The sequence below is a fragment of the Electrona antarctica genome (genome assembly GCF_951216825.1).
Source record: "Electrona antarctica genome assembly, chromosome: 18".
In the NCBI taxonomy this organism is placed as follows: domain Eukaryota; kingdom Metazoa; phylum Chordata; class Actinopteri; order Myctophiformes; family Myctophidae; genus Electrona; species Electrona antarctica.
Genome location: NC_136799.1, coordinates 41,566,111 through 41,585,280, shown reverse-complemented (window position 1 = coordinate 41,585,280; position 19,170 = coordinate 41,566,111). Strand labels below are relative to the sequence as shown.

General features: G+C 44.5%; 2 protein-coding genes across 2 annotated transcripts in view; both read right to left on the bottom strand.

Moving 5' to 3' along the window:
* Positions 1 to 4,707, bottom strand: part of pdss2 (prenyl (decaprenyl) diphosphate synthase, subunit 2) — a 46,182-nt gene extending 41,475 nt beyond the window's left edge. The window contains exon 1 of the mRNA XM_079527753.1: positions 4,071 to 4,707. Coding sequence (XP_079383879.1) covers positions 4,071 to 4,363 — 293 coding nt within the window. The 5' untranslated portion in view covers positions 4,364 to 4,707. The remainder of the gene's footprint in view (positions 1 to 4,070) is intronic.
* Positions 4,708 to 5,906: 1,199 nt separating this feature from the next.
* LOC306941905 (splicing factor Cactin-like) overlaps positions 5,907 to 19,170 on the bottom strand; it is a gene marked incomplete at its 5' end in the record, with an annotated part of 14,351 nt that continues 1,087 nt past the window's right edge. The window contains one exon of the mRNA XM_079527544.1: positions 5,907 to 8,073. Within this exon, the coding sequence (XP_079383670.1) occupies positions 5,960 to 8,073 (2,114 nt within the window). The 3' untranslated portion in view covers positions 5,907 to 5,959. The remainder of the gene's footprint in view (positions 8,074 to 19,170) is intronic.

The window sequence follows — 19,170 nt, the reverse complement described above, 5'->3', positions numbered from 1 at the left end:
ACACATGAGTCACAAACATAGGTTAACGTCACAGACATTGCTGTTCCTTGGAGTGGTTGCACCACTCAAATTTTTTTCCACCACTGTAATGAAGGCACACGCCCACTAGACCTGTATACAAATAAGTGTAAAATATTTTCATTTTCTTTTCTTTTTTGTACTGAATGCAGGTTATTCATTTATTCTCTGATTCTGGGGGGGGGGCCACAATAACCCAGAGGAGAGAGAGCCTATTTCACCCATCACCATCAGACAGGGTTAAGCCAAAGGGTACCGAAACGTGCCGCTTATTGCCAGTCAATTGCATGACGACACTGGGGAGGCTTTCTGCTTAATAAAATTAATTGGAAAAAGCCCAAACATAGAAGATTAGAATATATATATATATATATATATATATATACATACACACACACACACACACACACACACACACACACACACACACACACACACACACACACACACACACACACACACACACACACACACACACACACACACACACGCACACGCACACATACACAGTTAATCGGTCATTTAATATGTAAACCACTGGCCACAGTGGCCAGTTATCTAGGCATGCCTAGAGCCTCCACACCACAGAAGGTCGTGTTTCCTTCATCAAAGACAATCAGCATGGGACACAGGATAGATAGGTTGCAGTGCAATGCAGTTGTCTTCTTTTTATCTTGGTCGAAGTATGAGACTGTAAACATCCATACACCACATGCCTAGCCTAAAAAGTAGGCCACAGAAATGTAGAGCCTCACTATGTACAGTACAGCAAAATTATCTGTGGAAACCAGGCTAAAGCCTAACAGAATAAATTAACTGGATTTGAAAGGGAAAAAATGGGACTTGTTAATGTTTGTGGCAAACAAACACTATTATACTATTGTTATTTCCTATAGGCTACACTTAAATGGAGTAATGGACAGACATAATTATGGCTATTGGCTACCACTAGATTTGATGTTGCAGAGGGAGTCCGCCAGAGCGGTTCAGCCTAGGAGGTGTGCACCACCGAGACTTAAAGGACCACTTTTCAACTTCTCTTCCTATAATTGGTCCTAACTAATGTTCATGATAAAATACCACCATTTTTTCCTACTCAGTCTGTGTCTCATAGGAAGTAAAGGCTGTGGGCAGTTCAGAAACCCGTCCACCAGTGACGTCATCGATGGTGAATCCAAGCTAATAGAAACGGCAGGCTTTCTTTTCCTGAAAAGTTGCAATGCAAAAGTTGAAGCCATCGTTCTCACGATAATACAAATCTAAATATATTTTAAAACAAATCTTGTTTAAAAAAAAATCTGCCTAATGATGATGTCACTGGTGGACGGGTGTCCGAACTGCCCAAAGCCCTCCTATGAGACACAGACTGAGTAGGAAAAAATGGTGGTGTTTTATCATGAACATTAGTGAGGACCAATTATATGAAGAGATGTTGAAAAGTGGTGAAGTGGTCCTTTAATTGGTCGGCACTGAGACTAAACATCAGAAACATATACCTCTATCAATCTGTAGGCTCTGTAATATGCAGTTATTTTAAAGAATGTTTACGTTTCATAGTTGCTACACTTAAAATATACAAGTCATATGCAGCCCCAGCACACGCAGACTCAGAGTCGGACACATGCACCCCCCTCCAGTAGGTAGCACCTAGACTAGCCTGAGCTTTGTCCTGCAGGAAAGGACTTTGGACTTTGAATTGCTTTTTTGATTTCCATCACTAGATGTTAGTGTTTAGCTGATTGCATTGTGGGAGTATATGAACGAACAAATTAGTTAAGTTACCATGTTTTTGTTCTTGCTTTACTGTAAATCGCTCTGGATTAAGAGTGTCTGCTAAATGCCTAAATTGTACTAATTGAGCTTCTGAATCAACTACTTTAGCCTCAGAAAACCGCAGGCGTTGGATGAGCCCATAGAGTATATAAAAGGATAGACTGATCTGGCGCGAAGCTCCGCCCCCTCCGCTATTCATGTCAGTGGAAGTTGCTCAGTGGCGTTTTGAAGCACCCGGAAGGACCGTCGCAAAACGTCTACTTCCGCATTTGCCAACCAAATTTTGGTTGGCAAATGCGGAAGTGCAACCGAGCGCTCAATGTTAAAGCCCAGCTGCACGGGGTTTCCCGGTCATGAATCCACGGGTCCGCCTGTAGTCCCTCCTCTTACCACTAGGGCCCAGAGCTTCAACGTTGGAGTGCCTCACTGGCCCCTTGGATGAGCCCAGCAGAAAAAGTGGCATAGGAGTGGGAGTAAACCTTGTATTTCGCTAAACCAATAACAGTGCAGAGGGGCGTTGCAACAAATTTGGTGACGTCAGTGTTCTCCGATGCGTTCTACTGGGGAGGGGAGGAGGAGGAGGGGAGCGGCGTTTTCCACTGCTAGTTTGTTCCGCCCCTCTATTCCCAGAAAAGCATAGGGCTCTTTCAGGCTAGCTACTGATAGATCCTTTAGAATGCTGGAAGTAAATCTAGGATAAACCTGTTGGTCCAAAGAGCAAAGTTGTACTTTGGTAGGATGGTGTTTTTACTTTTAGATTACTAGAACATTAGATTAGAAGAGGAATAACATGGCCCGGGCACCGGGTTGTCCTTGAACCCTCCTAGGCTGCAATGCCAGCCTAACAGCGTGTCGTGACTCGTGGGTTCGAGTCCCGATCCCGACGACCGTTGCTGCGTGTCACTCCCCATCTCTCTCCCCATTTCCTGTCAATCTGCTGTCCTATCAATAAACGCATAAAAGCCCAAACATATGAGTGAAGTTACTGTAGGTCTCAAAGACATCCACATTCCCCAGTGTGTTGGAAAAACAACGAAGCAAGCCAGGGATACAGACATGCCTAGTATAACAATCCATGTACTGTATTTTCTACCGTTTGACATAAAGAGTCCCAAAAGGAAATGGCATGGCTGTCAACTTCTAACAACAAAACACGTTGTTTACTGATTAAAAACATCTGCAGTAACTCCAGAAAAGCCTGCTACTTATGAAAAGATACGGGGTAGGTTATTTGAGGTTCTTCCTTCAATATCTCCTCTGGGTTGACTTGGATTTTACTATACGAGTTGTTGTCAAAGGGTGTTCTGGACAATAAGGAGTAATGAGAGCTGTGTTGTTGACCTTTCTAGGGCTTGGGTGGGGCTGGGGGGGTCATCATTTTCTCCAGTTTTGTTTTTCCTGTCGCCGTTTGTTACTGTGTTTCCTGTTGTTTTTTGTTTTTCAGTCTGTCTTGTTTTTTTTTTTTAAAGTGATTCCTTATTGACATCCCATTGTACCGCCTCCAGCGCCGGAACTGGCTAGCTGTGACAGAGCAGATCAGAGACAGGAACGTAGGGACGCGCAGCTAGCCAACCTGGCACTGGAGGCGGTACAATGGGATGTCAATAAGGAAGTCAAGGAAGGAAGAAAGAGAGAATTTCAGAGCTGCCAAAACGGTCAAACAAAGATTAAAAATACTTAACGGCTTCTGCGCCAAAGGAAAATTCGTTGAGTTTTCCGTTGTCTCCTATAGCTCCTATATGCTTCTTTTGACACATATCACGACTACTCACACAGCACAGAAAGGACGTTTTCGACGGTAAGTCCGTCTGCATCCCATATAGCTTGGGACCGATGGGGAGGGACCCTGCGGGTGAACGATGAAAATAGCTCAACCGGGGGTCCCGAGAGGGGCTAACATGCATACATGCATACATATAATCTCAGGTACTATGTGAATTTATTTGTGGAAAAGAGACCCTTTGGTTGTACGGCTGTACAGCCTGTAAATAAGATAAGAGAAACCCAACAGCTGTACCGTTGTGAAACAAGCTTATTATCTGAAACCCTTTACTTTCTTCTTTCCTGCCTTGATCCCCCCCCCCCCCCCCCCCCCCTCTCTCTCTCTCCTTTACTTTCTTGTACCTCTTTGCAAAATAACACGATGAGAACTATTCAACTACAAAAAACAATTTCACACTTCGTTTTTTACATTAAAAAACAAACAAACTGATGGGACAATAAAGTTGTGATTGTTGTGTGCCAGCCAGCCAGCCAGTGTGTGCAGGGTTTTCGTTTACCTTGCAGTCTTTAGTAGAGGGTGCTTGGTGCCCACCAGCTTCCTGACGTGCATGGCCACATTGCTGAGCTCGTCGCTCAGCAAGCACCGAAGGCTCATGAAGGAGGTGGGATAGCCCACGATCTTCTCCGCATCGGACACCACTTTGCTCCAGTTGGAGGAGGACGATGGCGAGTTGAACAGGCTGATGCTCCTCTGTTGTTGTCCTCCTCCTCCTCCTCCTCCTCCCAGCACACCAATGCAGGACAGTCGCGACCATGTCACGCTCAGCCTGGCACAAAGTACTGAACGCATGTCCCCTTTTTTTAGCGATCGTAATCCCGGGGTTGTTTTCAGTCAATAAATATTTTGCATTAATAATTTATCTTTGAAGCTTAATAACACAGCCACCCGCAGTACCGTGACGTTCTTCTCACCACGTATCGACATCAATGTCATGTTGTGACCAGACATTAACTAGATATTACCGCTATTGTGACACACGCGTAAACGCAAACTACGTGTGCGTATTCTGTGACTGACTTAAAAGATATACTTTACCCGATTGCCCGACTTTAATTGCCCTAGCGTTGCTAAAAAACTAAAGAACTATGTGTTTCATAAACACACGACCTGACACTGGTGGCCGCCATGTTGGAGAAACGGAATACGGTACGTCGTAAAAACGTAGAGGACACTCCTCCCTTGAAAAGTTTTAACAGAGCTGCTGCTATGGTTTGTGTTATTTTATTTTTAATCCAATTGACTATTTTTCAGGCGTAACAGAGAGAACATTTGCTTCACGTTTCCACTTATTATATTATAATAATAATGTAATATTCATTATTATAATAGATGATAGTGAGTCTTTCCTGGTGAGAGCTGGTCAAGGAAGTTGAAGGTTGAATTCTAATTTAGCCTTGAGTTGTTGTCTAGTCTAGGCAAGGGCCAAGGTCAAGGGGTGGACCCTGCGAAAGACCCGGCCGTAACTTGCTCCTCCAAGGGGCGGCTTGTTGCTTGCCTGAGTTAGTTGGAGGGGCTCGACTCCAGCTCAGGGTGCTAAACATTACAATATAGTTGAATTTAAAATAAAGGTGTGATGGCCACCTTTATAGTGCCTGGCTGGATGCTCGCGACATCTCACTGACATCACGATAAGTCAGCCACATCCAGATATGGAGTTCTACATTAGCATGTCAACACTAACCTGGTTCAAATATGGAGTTAGTGATTTCAGACTTGATGGGCTAGTTAGGCAACCTAGAAAAATACCCAGTGAAAGTGAGTTTAATGCTGTTTTAACTTAGATGGGCTAGTTAGGCAACCTAGAAAAATACCCTGCCTATGATGTGAAAGTGAGTTTAATGGTGTTTTAACTTAAATAAGGCCTACAAACATGAAAATAACAAGCTAGCAACAAACAACCAAGCTCATTAATTCATGTAAAATAAGTTGAATTCTTAAGTTTTCTAACATAAGCTACCCAGACCCAGTATGCTACTTAAAGGGGAAAACCACCCATTTTCAACATTTTACTATGTCATTAATATACCTTAGAGCTGTTGTGTGGAAATAATAAAAAGTCCCCCCATTCTGTGTTTCCTAGAACTGTAATTATGAAGAAAAAAAACATGTTAACCATGATTTTTTTCAGACCTCTAGTTCTAGGAAACACAGAATGGGGGGACTTTTTATTATTTCCACACAGCAGCTCTAAGGTATATTAATGACATAGTAAAATGTTGAAAATGAGTGGAATGCCCCTTTAAGTTTAGCCAAGTAGTTATTTTCAGCTATATCTACAGTACACTCTTTTAGAATGCTTAGAACTTAAGCTGTTAGCAACTATATGGGGAAAAAGAACAGGGATTCATAGGTCCGTTCAGGCAGAAGCGCTCCGCTCCTCTCCTCTCATCTGCGGTAGCGGTACCTCTTGAAGTGGAACCACAGCTGGAAGATGCCGTTGGCGAACTGGCAGCGGAAGCCATGCCGGCGCGAGCACTCCCACTCACGGATGACGATCTTGAAGGCGGTGTCCTCGTAGGGCGGGCCGCCGTGGAAGCGCAGCACGCCAAAGTCCTTGTTGTCGGAGCTGGGCTCCAGGAAGTACTGCGGCATGGAGCGCTTGTTGATCAGGTCCGGGTAGAAGATGTTGAACTTGTAGCCCTTCACGATCTTGGGTGGCGGGTTGTCTAAGTCGTAGTGCGTCTGGTTGTACTTGTTCCACTCGAAGCCTGTGTGCACGTGGTTGAAGAAGCGTGGCTTGCGCGGCCGGTACTTGTCGGCCCACAGGTACATCTTGTCCGTGACGGGCAGCTCCACGCTGAACTGGGCCTCGTCGTTGCCCATGCCCTCCTTGGCGCGCCGCACAAAGGCGTCCTCCGCGCTCTCGCTGGTATCGCCTGTGACCTGCATCTGCCTGCGGGCCAGCTCCAGCCGGGTGGTGTCCTCCTCAGGGGAGGTGGTGTGCGCCTCCAGCGGAAGCTCGCAGGCGCCGAGCAGGGCCGGACTGTAGCGGCCCGAATCGTACTCCGCCTGGCTCTGCTGGATCAGGTCCTCCTCGGTCAGAACCGACTCCACCACCTCCTCCTCACCCTCCTCCTTGTCATTCTCCTCCTCTCCCTCCTCCTCCCCCGCCGCGTTTCCTCGTCCCGCCGTGGACGGCCCCGCCTCCTCCTCGTCCTGTGGATCTTTGTTCCGATTGCCTGCTGAGGAGGAGCCGGCCTCATCTGTGGTCGCCGCAACCTCTGCTCTCTTGTTCATGATGTCCGCCATGATGTCCTCCTCTTTGATGGGGAACAGGGGCTCACTCTCCATTCCTTGTTCCTGCTTCAGCTTGAACAGCTTCTGACGCAGCACGTCCTGGTGTCTCTCCCTCAACCGTGCCCTGGCCATGTACACCCTGACTTGCTGCAGCAGATTCTCCCAGTAGCCGATGTCCAGGTTGGATCCTCCGGCACGGATCTTGGACTCTATGTTGAGGTGCAGCGCCTGCAGCTGGCTGTACGTCTTGCCCTTGAACACAGTCATGACATCCGTGCACACCGACGCGTTGATGCCCTCGCGCCGGTCCAACTGCACGGCTCCTGTTCTCTTCCCCGAGGCCTCCAGCTTCCTGAGTTTACTGATCTCGTCCTCAGTGATGATTGTCATGTCTCTCCAGAAGTCCACGTTTTTCCCCTGCTCCAGTTCCATGTACACCTTAATGTCCTCTAGCAGGTCATCCATGTCGGTGACAGTGAGTCCATTCAGGAAGGTGTAGGGTTTGTGCATCTCCACGGCGAGGTCGTCATCCTCAGCACTGATGTACTTGGCCAGGAGGTCAATGGGTTTGGCTCGGCCGTCACGGATACGGATCTTTGACCTCAGCTTGGCCTGGTGCAGGTGGAAGTTGTCTTCCTGCTCCACCCAGGTCTTGAAGTGCTCCGCCTCCTTCTCTCTCTGGAGCATCTCCAGCTCCATCTCCCTCATGGCCTTCCCCCTCTCTCTCTCCAGACGCAGCTGTTTCACCTTCTGCAGCTCTCTGCGGTTCTCTTCTTGGATTAATTTGTTCCTCTCCTTCAGGCCTTTCTCTGACAGGTGGCCGATTCCCTTCTTATCCAATGCCTTCTGCCACTTAAAGGTCCCCAGCAAGTTGTTGTCTCCAAAGGGGTTGTCGGCGTTGGTGTAGCCCATGTACTCCTCGCTCCAGCCCATCTTCTTCCTCTTCTTCCTCTCCTTGGCCTCCTTCTTGACCAGCCTCCTGGCCCTCTTCTCCTCGGGCGTCTCAAGAGCCTTCAGCATGTCTCTCTGCTTCTTCTGGTCCTCCTTGGTCTTCATGCCTCCTCCTCCACCTCCTCCTCCTCCGCTGGCCTTGCCCTCTTGGTCTGAAGCAGAGCTGTCAGAGGAGTCTGTTGAGGCGGAGCGCCCCCTCTGGCGGTCCCTGGTAGCACCCCTTTCGCTCCGGCCGCCTCCTCCGCCTCCTCTCTCCCGCTCTTCGCTCCTGTTCCTCCCGTCTCTGCTCCGGACGTGGTGTCCGATCCGAACTTAAACCGGGATGTTTAACGGCGCTAATTGGAATGGTGGTCTTGGTAAAGCTATGCAAGGTATCGGGGTTGTAAAGCCAGACACCTTGGTTTGTATGTGTTGACGTGTTCTTGATCTTGGATCTTGTGTCTTGAGTGTGGTGTCTTGAGTCTTGTCCTATGTGCTGTATCCTGAATCATGTGTCTTGCTTGAGTGCTGTAGATTCTGAGCATTTGGGATCGTTGGAGATACCGTGTGCGTTGCTTGGTATCTGAGGTTTAGAAGCTCTAGTGTCACGATGATGTCACCACTGTGTATATCCATCTTTGGAGTTTCTACATTAATCTGAAGTCAGCGCTGGATATCGCCGTTGTCTCCATATATGGGACTATAGGTTATCCCCATATATGGGGATATATATATATATATATATATGATGTGAAAGTGAGTTTAATGGTGTTAAAGTAACTTAGATGGGCTAGTTAGGCAACCTAGAAAAATACCCATATGCCTATGATGTGAAAGTGAGTTTAATGGTGTTTTAACTTTAAGGCCTACAAACATGAAAATAACAAGCTAGCAACAAACAACCAAGCTCATTAATTCATGTAAAATAAGTTGAATTCTTAAGTTTTCTAACATAGGCTACCTAAGCTTAAGTATGCTACTTAAGTTTAGGTTAAGTAGTTATTTTCAGCTATATCTACAGTACACTCTTTTAGAATGCTTAGAACCTAAGCTGTTAGCAACTATTATTACGCACAGTACACCCACACTGCAAAAGTGAATATCTGGTTCGACCAACGAGAGACAGAAACGGGTGGATGGACAGATGGAAACGAAAAAAAGAAATCATCTCTTTTTTTTCTCTCTTTTTCATGCTCAGGTCAGGTAGCCCTAACACATAAGTCAGAACCACTTGAAATTAAGCTAATTTTTTATCATCCTGGAAATCTCCACACAGGTAGACGCTTTTAGTATAAACTGCAACATTTTAAACATGTTGTGGAAACCTTGTAGGCCTATGTCCAAAACAATTCTTTAGAACATTGTAGCCCAAAAAATAGACAAAATAGCAGATCTACAAGTACGCTGATATTTTCTCTACTTTTGTGCGATCAATGGTGACCTCAGTCACTAAGCTGTGCATAGTATGACTACACACTATCACAGGGGTTCTCAACGTTTTTGGCCGGGGACCCCCGGAAATGCTTTGGCAACGTCTCGGGACCCCCGCCCCGCCCCCTCCCGACCCCCAATATAAATTGACTGCTACAATAACCTTAAACCATTTTGGGCGGGAACCCCTTTTGGTGTTTTAAGCATTGTTATAATTTAGCTATTGAAAAATAGCAGATCTACAAGCTCATAGCGCGCCACCGAGTGGCGCGCTATGAGCTTGTAGGTCTGCTATTTTTGAAAAATCGTGAAAATAAATTTTTTTTTTAAATCTTTTTTTTTTTTTTTTTTTTTAATAATTTGGGGACCCACTAAAATAATTTGGCGACCCCCCGAGGGGTCGCGACCCACGGGTTGAGAACCCCTGCACTATCAAACCTCCACCTTTATCTCATTCTTACCACTCCGAAGAACAAAGACCCACCTGAATACATGTCACACATGCACACTACACAGGAATTGTTCTTTAATGTCACCATCGAAAGCTACATGCTCCACATAGTGATGGAAAAGATTGCGCAGCCCTCATGTTTCACTTCATGTAATACAATCCTTGTGACAATATAACAGTTACTCGCAGAATGATACGAAACTGCCCAGGCAGGGTTATGTTTAACAATGCTTTCATTGAATCCTACTCCATCTGCTTATAATTGAGCCTGGACAAGCACAGTCTGTCAAGGACAGCTTATACTGCAACCAAGGAGCTGTATCCTCCTTTTGTTGAATAAGCTTAAAAACAAACCACAGAATAGTTAATCTCCTCTCTGTGCTATGATACAGTGTTTCACAAACCTTTCCATTATCGAGGACCCCCAAATTGATACGTATTTGGCCACGGACTCCCCCATTGGAAAATGTTTTGTGCCCAGTACAAGTACAAGATCTGTGTTGTTGAAAATGTTTTTAAAATGTTATAATTCCACATACATTTTTCACATTATTCTTTGAAAATAGCAGGTCTACAAGCTTATGCTTTGCAATTTGACACTATGTGAGCTTGAAGATCAGCTATTTTCAAACAGCTGATGTATAAAGGTTTAAACTAAAGTAGTTAAACTGATTTTGCTGCTATATTAACGACTCAACGTCCCTTTGGGACCACTGCCCTATGCTGTAATAAGACAACATTTTGCCTTCCTGATTGATTGATTGAATACATGATAGAGCGTTGCAGTCCCGCCCCCTACCAGGGCCCAGGAAATGAGTCCCCGTTCATTTTCCTCATAGACATTTCAAAAAGTATTTATTTATAGACCTTTTAAGCAAACAACAACAAACACAATTTTTCGGGCCGAACAAATAATTAGAAAGAAGAAGAAAACGGCAGGTTACAACACTTTTTTTCTTGTTTTTCTTCTTTGTAATTATTTGTTTGGTCCAAAATATTGTGTTTATTGTCATGATTTGTCACAACTCGAGTTGGCTTTGTACGACGCTTTAAAGGTCTTTAAATAAATACTTTATGAAATGTCTATGGGAAAAATGCAATGGGAATTATTTCCTGGGCCTGGCGTCGTCATGAAAGGGGGCGGGACTGCGACGCTCTATTGACAGTTTGCAAAACGTTCAGCGGTACAGTTATACAATGATGCTAAAAGGATAACATAAAAAGACCTGAGGACTTGTTTCCAGTATTAAATTCATCAAAACGTATAAAGACACACTATACATGAATAGATCATCAATATTATAGGAGCAATAAAGCTATATTTATACAGAGAAAGAGTGAGGGGGTCATTTATTTTTGCAAGCGAGAAGACTTGTCTATAGGTCCAGTTGCAAATTGCAGACAGGTGATCCTTATCCTTTATGGTGGTTTTGTAAGGTGGATGGAAGGGAGTCGCACTTTTTGATGGCTGTTAGTAGGGCATTCCACCTTTTGGTGGCATAATGTTTGTGCCGAATCTGGGGGGAATGAGATCGTTGGAGCTCCCTCTGGTGTTGAAGACTAGGCCCATTGCAAGTTGCTGTACTCTGTTCTCTATAGTTCTCTACCCCGAGCCCTGTAATGAGCAGGGGTTAGGTTAGGTGTTTTTGTAATGAGCAGGGGTTAGGTTAGGTGTTTTTCTCCTTCTCCTCTCGCTTCAGGTCATCTTGTTCCTGCTTCATCTTCATCTTAAAACAAACTAACCTGATCAGTTTGTTTTGAGAGGTGGGAAGTTTTCCTTTGAATGCCTTTGAGGTGCTAGTAGGGTACTGTACCATGAAGTGAATAAATGACATTGGATGAGTCATGAGTGCGCCAGCTAGTATCCTCAGTGCATTCCTTCCCACAAATATTGTACTTTTGTTGACTTTCTTGATTACGTTTGTATAGTGGTACATACATTATGTCAGGGGTTCTCAACGTTTTTGGCCGGGGACCCCCGGAAATGCTTTGGCAATGTCCCGGGACCCCCGCCCCGCCCCCTCCCGACCCCCAATATAAATTGACTGCTACAATAACCTTAAACCATTTTGGGCGGGAACCCCTTTTGGTGTTTTAAGCATTGTTATAATTTAGCTATTGAAAAATAGCAGATCTACAAGCTCATAGCGCGCCACCGAGTGGCGCGCTACGAGCTTGTAGATCTGCTATTTTTGAAAAAAAGTGAAAATAAAATTTAAAAATAAATCTTTTTTTTTTTTGAAAATAATTTGGGGACCCCCTAAAATAATTTGGCGACCCCCCGAGGGGTCGCGACCCACGGGTTGAGAACCCCTGCATTATGTGACCTGTCTTTTACATAATGGCTTACTCAATTCAGTGTAGCTCATCATCACATCACACTGTGTCCGCATAGCGGGTAGCTCAGTCGGTAGAGCTCACACCTTTGAACCTGTGTTCGATAACGGGTTCGATAACGGGCACCACCAACTCGCTAACTCAGCGTATGAGTAGCACGGCTTGGGTGTGGCAAGTACTGGGAGCTGATGGTAGGTGCGGCGCTCCTCCTCGGCATTCCATCTCCCAGGGGTCTATAGCACATTGTAACGGGGACAGACTCCTGCGCGTTACTGGCTGATACCGACAATAAGCCACACCCGACCTACTTCTTCATCATCATCGCATACATAACAGCAAGTGATTGCTCAGATCTTTCTTTTATAGGCTCAAATAAATAATTAAATAATCAGTCCTGGATCGTAATACCCAATTGGTACCTTTTGTACAACAGTGTTGCTCCCAACAGTGTTATTGTTACTGCGAGTAATGCTGTTTACCTAGAAACAGAGGTTTTTCAGAAAACTGTCAGGGGTCTCCCTGTCCTTCAGGCTCACGATTCTACAAATGCCAAATGCCTTCTAAATCTAAACTTTCTATAGCACTCAGAATATAGAGCTTTAATGATTTAACAACAAAATAATTTTGACCAAAACATAATGTCTATCTATAGGTCGGATGACATAGGATGACATAAATTAGGAAGCATGAGCGTGTGTCACAGAGCGCATGTTCGGGTCTGTAGGTCCCGGAAATGATGCGCTGTGATTGGCCAGTAATCACTTGAGTGGCAGCGTAACGTAACGTGCCTTCCACACTCCCGGCAGAACTTCCTCTCCCAGTGTCAATTCAGAGGCATCTTTTTAAATATCTATGATACCATTAGCTGCTGTTGCCACTTATATTGAGTATGGGTTTTTATGCCTTTCAGACTCCCATTGGCTTAGGAGGCAGCCAATCATGACTAGGTGGTGTTTAGAGTCGCCTTTCCGGTCGTCAGTAGTGGTGCCTGCAAATGTAGGCCAGGCTGCTTTGCACCTGGCAAAACGTTTGAGAATCCCTGCTTATAGTGTACCAGTAGTATAAACACAGAGTGTAGCTGTGTAGCACAACAGTCAAACTCACCCTGACCTGTGCTACGGTTCACAGCACTTGTTCCAGGTGATTTTCCAGCTCAAATGAATGTCACCGTAGGATGAGCTAGCGTTCGGCATCGCCAAGCATGCTTAGCGTTCCAACTGCCACCTCATTGTAATTCCACTTCACATCAGAGGGCCAATTGTCGAGGCTTTAAGCATAATAAATGCCACCCCAAAGTAACACATGACAAAAACGCACGCACGCACGCACGCACGCACGCACACACACACACACACACACACACACACACACACACACACACACACACACTTAAATAGGAATCATATTATGTTCGACAATTTTGTCTGGATTATTGAACATTGTACAAAGCGTCTCCCAAAGCTGCATGGAAGCAAGATTGAAATCCAATATTCTGATTTTTGATGCATATAAGTCTGCATGCAAGTCTTCACTGACAATGAATGAGGGACTATCATATGTGCACTATGATAAAAAACCTTCCTAGACTGCTCCATAACAAAAACAAACGACCTGAATGCAAAGTGAAAAGTTTTTTTAACTGAAATGATTGGTCTTTATTGACAAAATGCATGAACATACAATATTTTAGCTCGAGAGCTTATTACCATTGCGGCCCTTTGATTGTGTGTGAAGTATGTATTTGCTTAAACAACACATTCGATATATTATGATTATATCATCACTAGCAAAAAGCTCGCAACATCTGTAATTTTCGCTATTTTTGAAAATTCCAAACATTTAGACATGCCTACAATGGGGATGCCAGCTTGAAAGTGGTTAAACACCCAGACACTCTTTTATTTATTAATTTTGGGCAGAGTCTTTTCGTTTGCATTGAAACACATTGCTTTAAAGCTGTCCTGGGTTATGAGAATGATAACGTTAAACCTATCTTTACTTTCTTTTTTAAGGTTGTTCATATATTATGTCTGATTGTCTGGGAGAAGAAGTTATTCTGCCTGTGGCCTTGTGGCTACAGATCGAGCCACGTTCCATCCCAACGAGGCGGCATCTGAAACAGTCCGTCGTCGGGATGGCTACGGTCTGTGATGATTCGGTGAGCTTCGCTGACACAACGTCCGTGGTATTATGTCATCAGTGGGACGTGCACGTCCACTGATGCGCTCGGCTGTCCGCGCGACCCTTTGCATCGCTTTGCGGTTGAGGTCAGTGCATCTTTTTAAGATGTTGATTTGAGAGCTTGCAGGGGAACGAACCTCTTGCATACTACAGTCCCATCCAATTTGTGGTGTAAGTGAAAGTATCAATAGTAGTCACAATGTACTTGAGCAAAAGTACAAAAGTATTGGTATCAAAATGTACTTACTGTACAAAAGTAAATGTACTCATTATGCAGAATATCCCATTTCACAAGTTTTCTAAAGTATAGAATGTATAAAACTCTTTTGAAAATAGCAGATCTACAAGCTTGTGAGGCTATTTTTAAATGGCCAAATTACTGTATAGGGCTGGATTTATAGTGGAGTAAAAGTATGATATTTGCCTCTGAGATGTAGTGGAGTAGAGTGGAGTAAAGTAAAAGATACCTCAAACTTTACTTGAGTAAGTGTACTTAGAGTAGTTACTGCATTCAATCACTGCATTTCACCACCTCCGGAGAACCTCTTGCACAGCACAGTCCTAAAAGTGGAATCTACCAGGAAAAAGGATCTCAACTTTTTTAAATATAAAACGACCCCTGGTTCATATGCATTAGACCACAGACTCATTTTATCTCTGGGATCTTCTATGCTGTAAAGTCCTCTGAGAGTGTACATTTGTACATTTACAGTTTCACGTTTATTTTATTTTTTAATGATTATTTTCCCCCAAGCCTCTTTTTGCCATCTGCATCTTCTAACCTGTAGAATAGTGACACTCCCACTTTGGTTCCCAGTTCAAGACAAAGAAAATCCAAGTATTTATTTGGTTCCAGTTCCGAATCAACGTTTAGGGTTCTGAACCAATTAATTTTCAGTGGAATCAGAAACACATGTCTGTCTGTTGCATTATGGAAATGAGACGGGGGTGTAATTTATGTCCCTTGGCTCCGACTGTCCATTTCCGCTAGGTTTTATGTACAGGCGACAGCACTTAATTTTCTGCACCTATAACTTTTATAGTTTTGGAGTTCAGAGTTAATTTTGTTCAAGATCTGTGAATGATTACTGTCACCCCAGCTAATTGGGCAGAGAGAAGCCATCTGGGAATCGGATGGTAACCGTTTTTTCCCCCCCACCAACCCTGCCAAGTGTCTCTGAGCAAGACACTAACTTAACTGATCCCCATGGAGAGCTGATTGATTGATTGATTGATTGATTGATTGATTGATTGATTGATTGTACAGGCCAAAACAAAAACTGCTACTTGAGGATCGAACCAGAAAAAGCCAGAAAAGACTTGTTTACATAAGGGATGGGTCGGCGGTTCGAATCCCGGCTCCTCCTGTCTACATGTCGAAGTGTCCTTGTGCAAGACACTGAACCCCAAATTGCTCCCGATGTGCAGGTTGGTACCTTGCATGGCTTCCGCCGCAATCGGTGTATGAATGGGTGAATGTAATGCACAATATATGTAAAGCGCCTTGGATAAAGGCACCATTTACCATTTAAGGGTCCTCCATTTTCAATTCATCAGAACATTTAATGACGTACACACTCACACGCTCATGAGGGAGCTAGCCATCTGCCCCACGTGGGATGATAAAGCTTTTTTGATTGTACAGTATCTGTACATAATCTTGTAATCTTACACTTAATCACTCTTAATCTGTGTAAGCTTGAAGATGCATGCTTCTGTCATGTGCTATATCCTTTATCAAGATACTTTATTGATCCCTGGAGGTGCATTATGGCTGTCATGCAGCTGTGCAGAAGAAACATGGCATATAGGCTACATACACAGTATACAAGACAGGACAACACAACACATTGAACACATCACAATGAGAAAGACGTTCACCCCCTCTACTCCAATCCATACACTGCAATTTGACTCTTAAACAACTACATTAAAATGAACACAATTGTCAAAATTGGGTACTTATCACTGTGTGTCTATAAGATGCATTTGTGTGAGAACAGACGCTCAACTTTCTTAAAAGTGCACTGGTCCAAAATGGAGTGAACGCTCGTACCGCTCTACATTAAATAAGTTAAACCCTATACTTAGTTGACCAGAGTCCACTCCCTTTTCTATATACCCTCCCTACCTATACCCTTTCTCTGACCCTCAAGGTTCCATTTGTTAACAGAGAGAGAGAGCTAGGCAATGCACTGAAAGCAGCATTCTCTGCCAGTGCTCCACTTGATTGGAATGAGTCCAGAAGTCCTTAAAAATCAGATCACTGCCTTCCTTGGGTCAATTCAGGGGAATTATTTCCAGCACTTCTGTTCAACATTGTAACTGTTTTAATCAATTATCGGAACATCTGTTATAGTGCTTTTCGTTTTGAGTATTTTCTGTCTTCCGATTCATATATTGATATTGCTGTATTTAAATGTATATTGTTTATTTTGTGTTCTGTATCTCGGCTACATTGAAAATGAGGGACTGCCCCTCAATTGTACTCCGAGTTTAAATAAAGGTTATGATGATTATGTAGGGTAGGATGATGTAGGGTCGGCAGTGGCGCAGTGGTAGAGTGGCCATATGGGAACCATGAGGTTCCCAGTTCGATCCCGGGCTTCCCCAGAGTTAGTGTCAAAGTGTCCTGAACCCCTAATTGCTCCCAGTGTGCAGGTTGGTGTCTTGCATGGTTTCCTCTGCCATCAGTGTATGAATGTGCACATGAATGTAATGCACAGTCTACAGTATGTAAAGCGCAGTGGCGTTTCCAGGAATTACATTTTTGGCAGGCAAGATTGTCGTCGTCGTCCCTATTACCATGATGATATACAACAAATCTCTTTGCTGAAAATAGCCGATCTTCAAGCTCATAGCGCGTTGTGCTGTGAGCTTGTGGATCTGCTATTCTTTCCGAATGTTTGCCATCCAGAATTTACAGAACGCTCTGGGTTCATGTAAAATCACATCTATAGATCTATATAATTATTCTATATTTATAGGGATCCAGCCAGTGCTTCACTAGGTTCATTATAATACTGGACGGCGGCCGGGAAGAAAGAGCACTTCAGATCTTCAGTGGAGCAACTCGTCATGATGAGCCATTTGCTGAAGGTGATGTGCTGCTGTGTAAGTAAGTTGGGATGGCATCCGTCTTCACATTCACGGCGTGCGTGCGTGCGTGCGTGCGCGTGCGACTGTGCGTGCGTGCGCACATGTCTGTCCCGGGCATAACTTGGGCACCGTATGACCGAACGGGGACTGCCCATAAGTCCAACATCCCGTATACAGTATATACGTGGCCGGTTAAGACTGAGGTTAGGGTTAGCGACCTACGTGGCCGGTTAAGACTGAGGTTAGGGTTAGCGACCTACGTGGCCGGTTAAGACTGAGGTTAGGGTTAGCGGCCTACGTGGCCGGTTAAGACTGAGGTTAGGGTTAGCGACCTAAGTGGCCGGTTAAGACTGAGGTTAGGGTTAGCGACCTAAGTGGCCGGTTAAGACTGAGGTTAGGGTTAGCGACCTACGTGGCCGGTTAAGACTGAGGTTAGGGTTAGCGACCTACGTGGCCGGTTAAGACTGAGGTTAGGGTTTGGGATAGTGTTAGTAATCGCTCTGACTAGCGGGAGGTCGGAACAATGACATGATTACCGACCGAATGACCTCAAACTTGGCATGTGTGTCCCTGTCCATAATACCCGGAGGTGTGGAGTGCTGAGTCAGTGGACCAATTCTTTACGACATTGGTTAGATGGTCCCCAGCTAAATAATGGGGAGTTGGTAACCAAATGGACCCTTATTAGATATTTCACTCTTGAGAGTAACATGAAACCAAACTGACCCTTACGGGTCCATTTGATTTAATTTTACGCTGTTAAATTTCAGGCTATCAAGATAGCCAGATGAAGGCCGCATAGGCCGAAACGTTGCTGTTTCCCTATTAAAAGTTGGTCACTGCATTTGAAGACAGTGTACGGGTGTTTGTTCCTTTTTCATTGTTTGGCACCGTACCCTCTCCTACACACCTGTCGCCTGTAGGTGTGCAAAAGCCTTGCTTTTTACAAGAAGAAATCTACAAATTCACAATCGGACAATGTAGAAGCTTATCTTTATAAACATCTGTTATTATGGTACCTCTTCAATACAGCATACTGGATTTGTGAACAAAATCGTCAAAATATTCTTTCGTTTTGCGTCTGAGATGAGGCTAAATGTCATCCGTGTCTCAAATGCAGAATAAATAATGGACCTTGATATGAAAAGGGTTGAAAACCACTGCTTAACGAGAACTGTCCATCCACACAGGTCTGCAGTGGACGCACCAAATCTGTGTGTTTGGGGTGATGTGGGCACCGGCCTTCTGTGATATTTGTGCTGTTTCGCCAATATTAGCGGTGGCGTGCACAATGGACGTCTGCGGTTCTGCGGTCTGTCTCCCAGTATGCCCATTTATGTCATCAACACGACGTCGGCAGTTTCGGACAACATCACGGATCGCCAGTGTGTCTTGCCCTGGGTAACCAGCTCAGTGGCCTTGTGGTTGTAGTGAACACCCTGAGATTTGGAGGTCGGGGTTCAATTCTGGTTGGGGTTCCATTCCCTTTTCCCCTCTCTTTGCCCGAAAAGAGCCGATCTGCAATCTTACACAATGCTTCACGCTGCTATATGCGTTGTGAGCTTGTATGAGTGACATTTTCACCGGTTGTTTGCCTATTTTGCAGAATGTTTGAATATAGTGTGTGACGCTGGCTGGCTGGACATGTCCATAAGGGGGAAACAAATCGGGTTTGTCATCTTGCTCTCTGATAGATAGATGTAGTCACCACCAGCTTTTAGGATTACACAACAGAGAATCAGAAAATCTGTCCTCAGACTCTGTCTAACAGAGAATCTGTCCTCAGATACAGCAATTCTTAGTTGACTAATAGTTATTGCAATTTCTCGTATCAGTAATTTGTAAATGTAATGAACGGAAATGCATGTAAAATTGTGTTTGCTGCATACAATAGAGGGTATGCGCATGCTTAAAGTGAATGGCACATCGA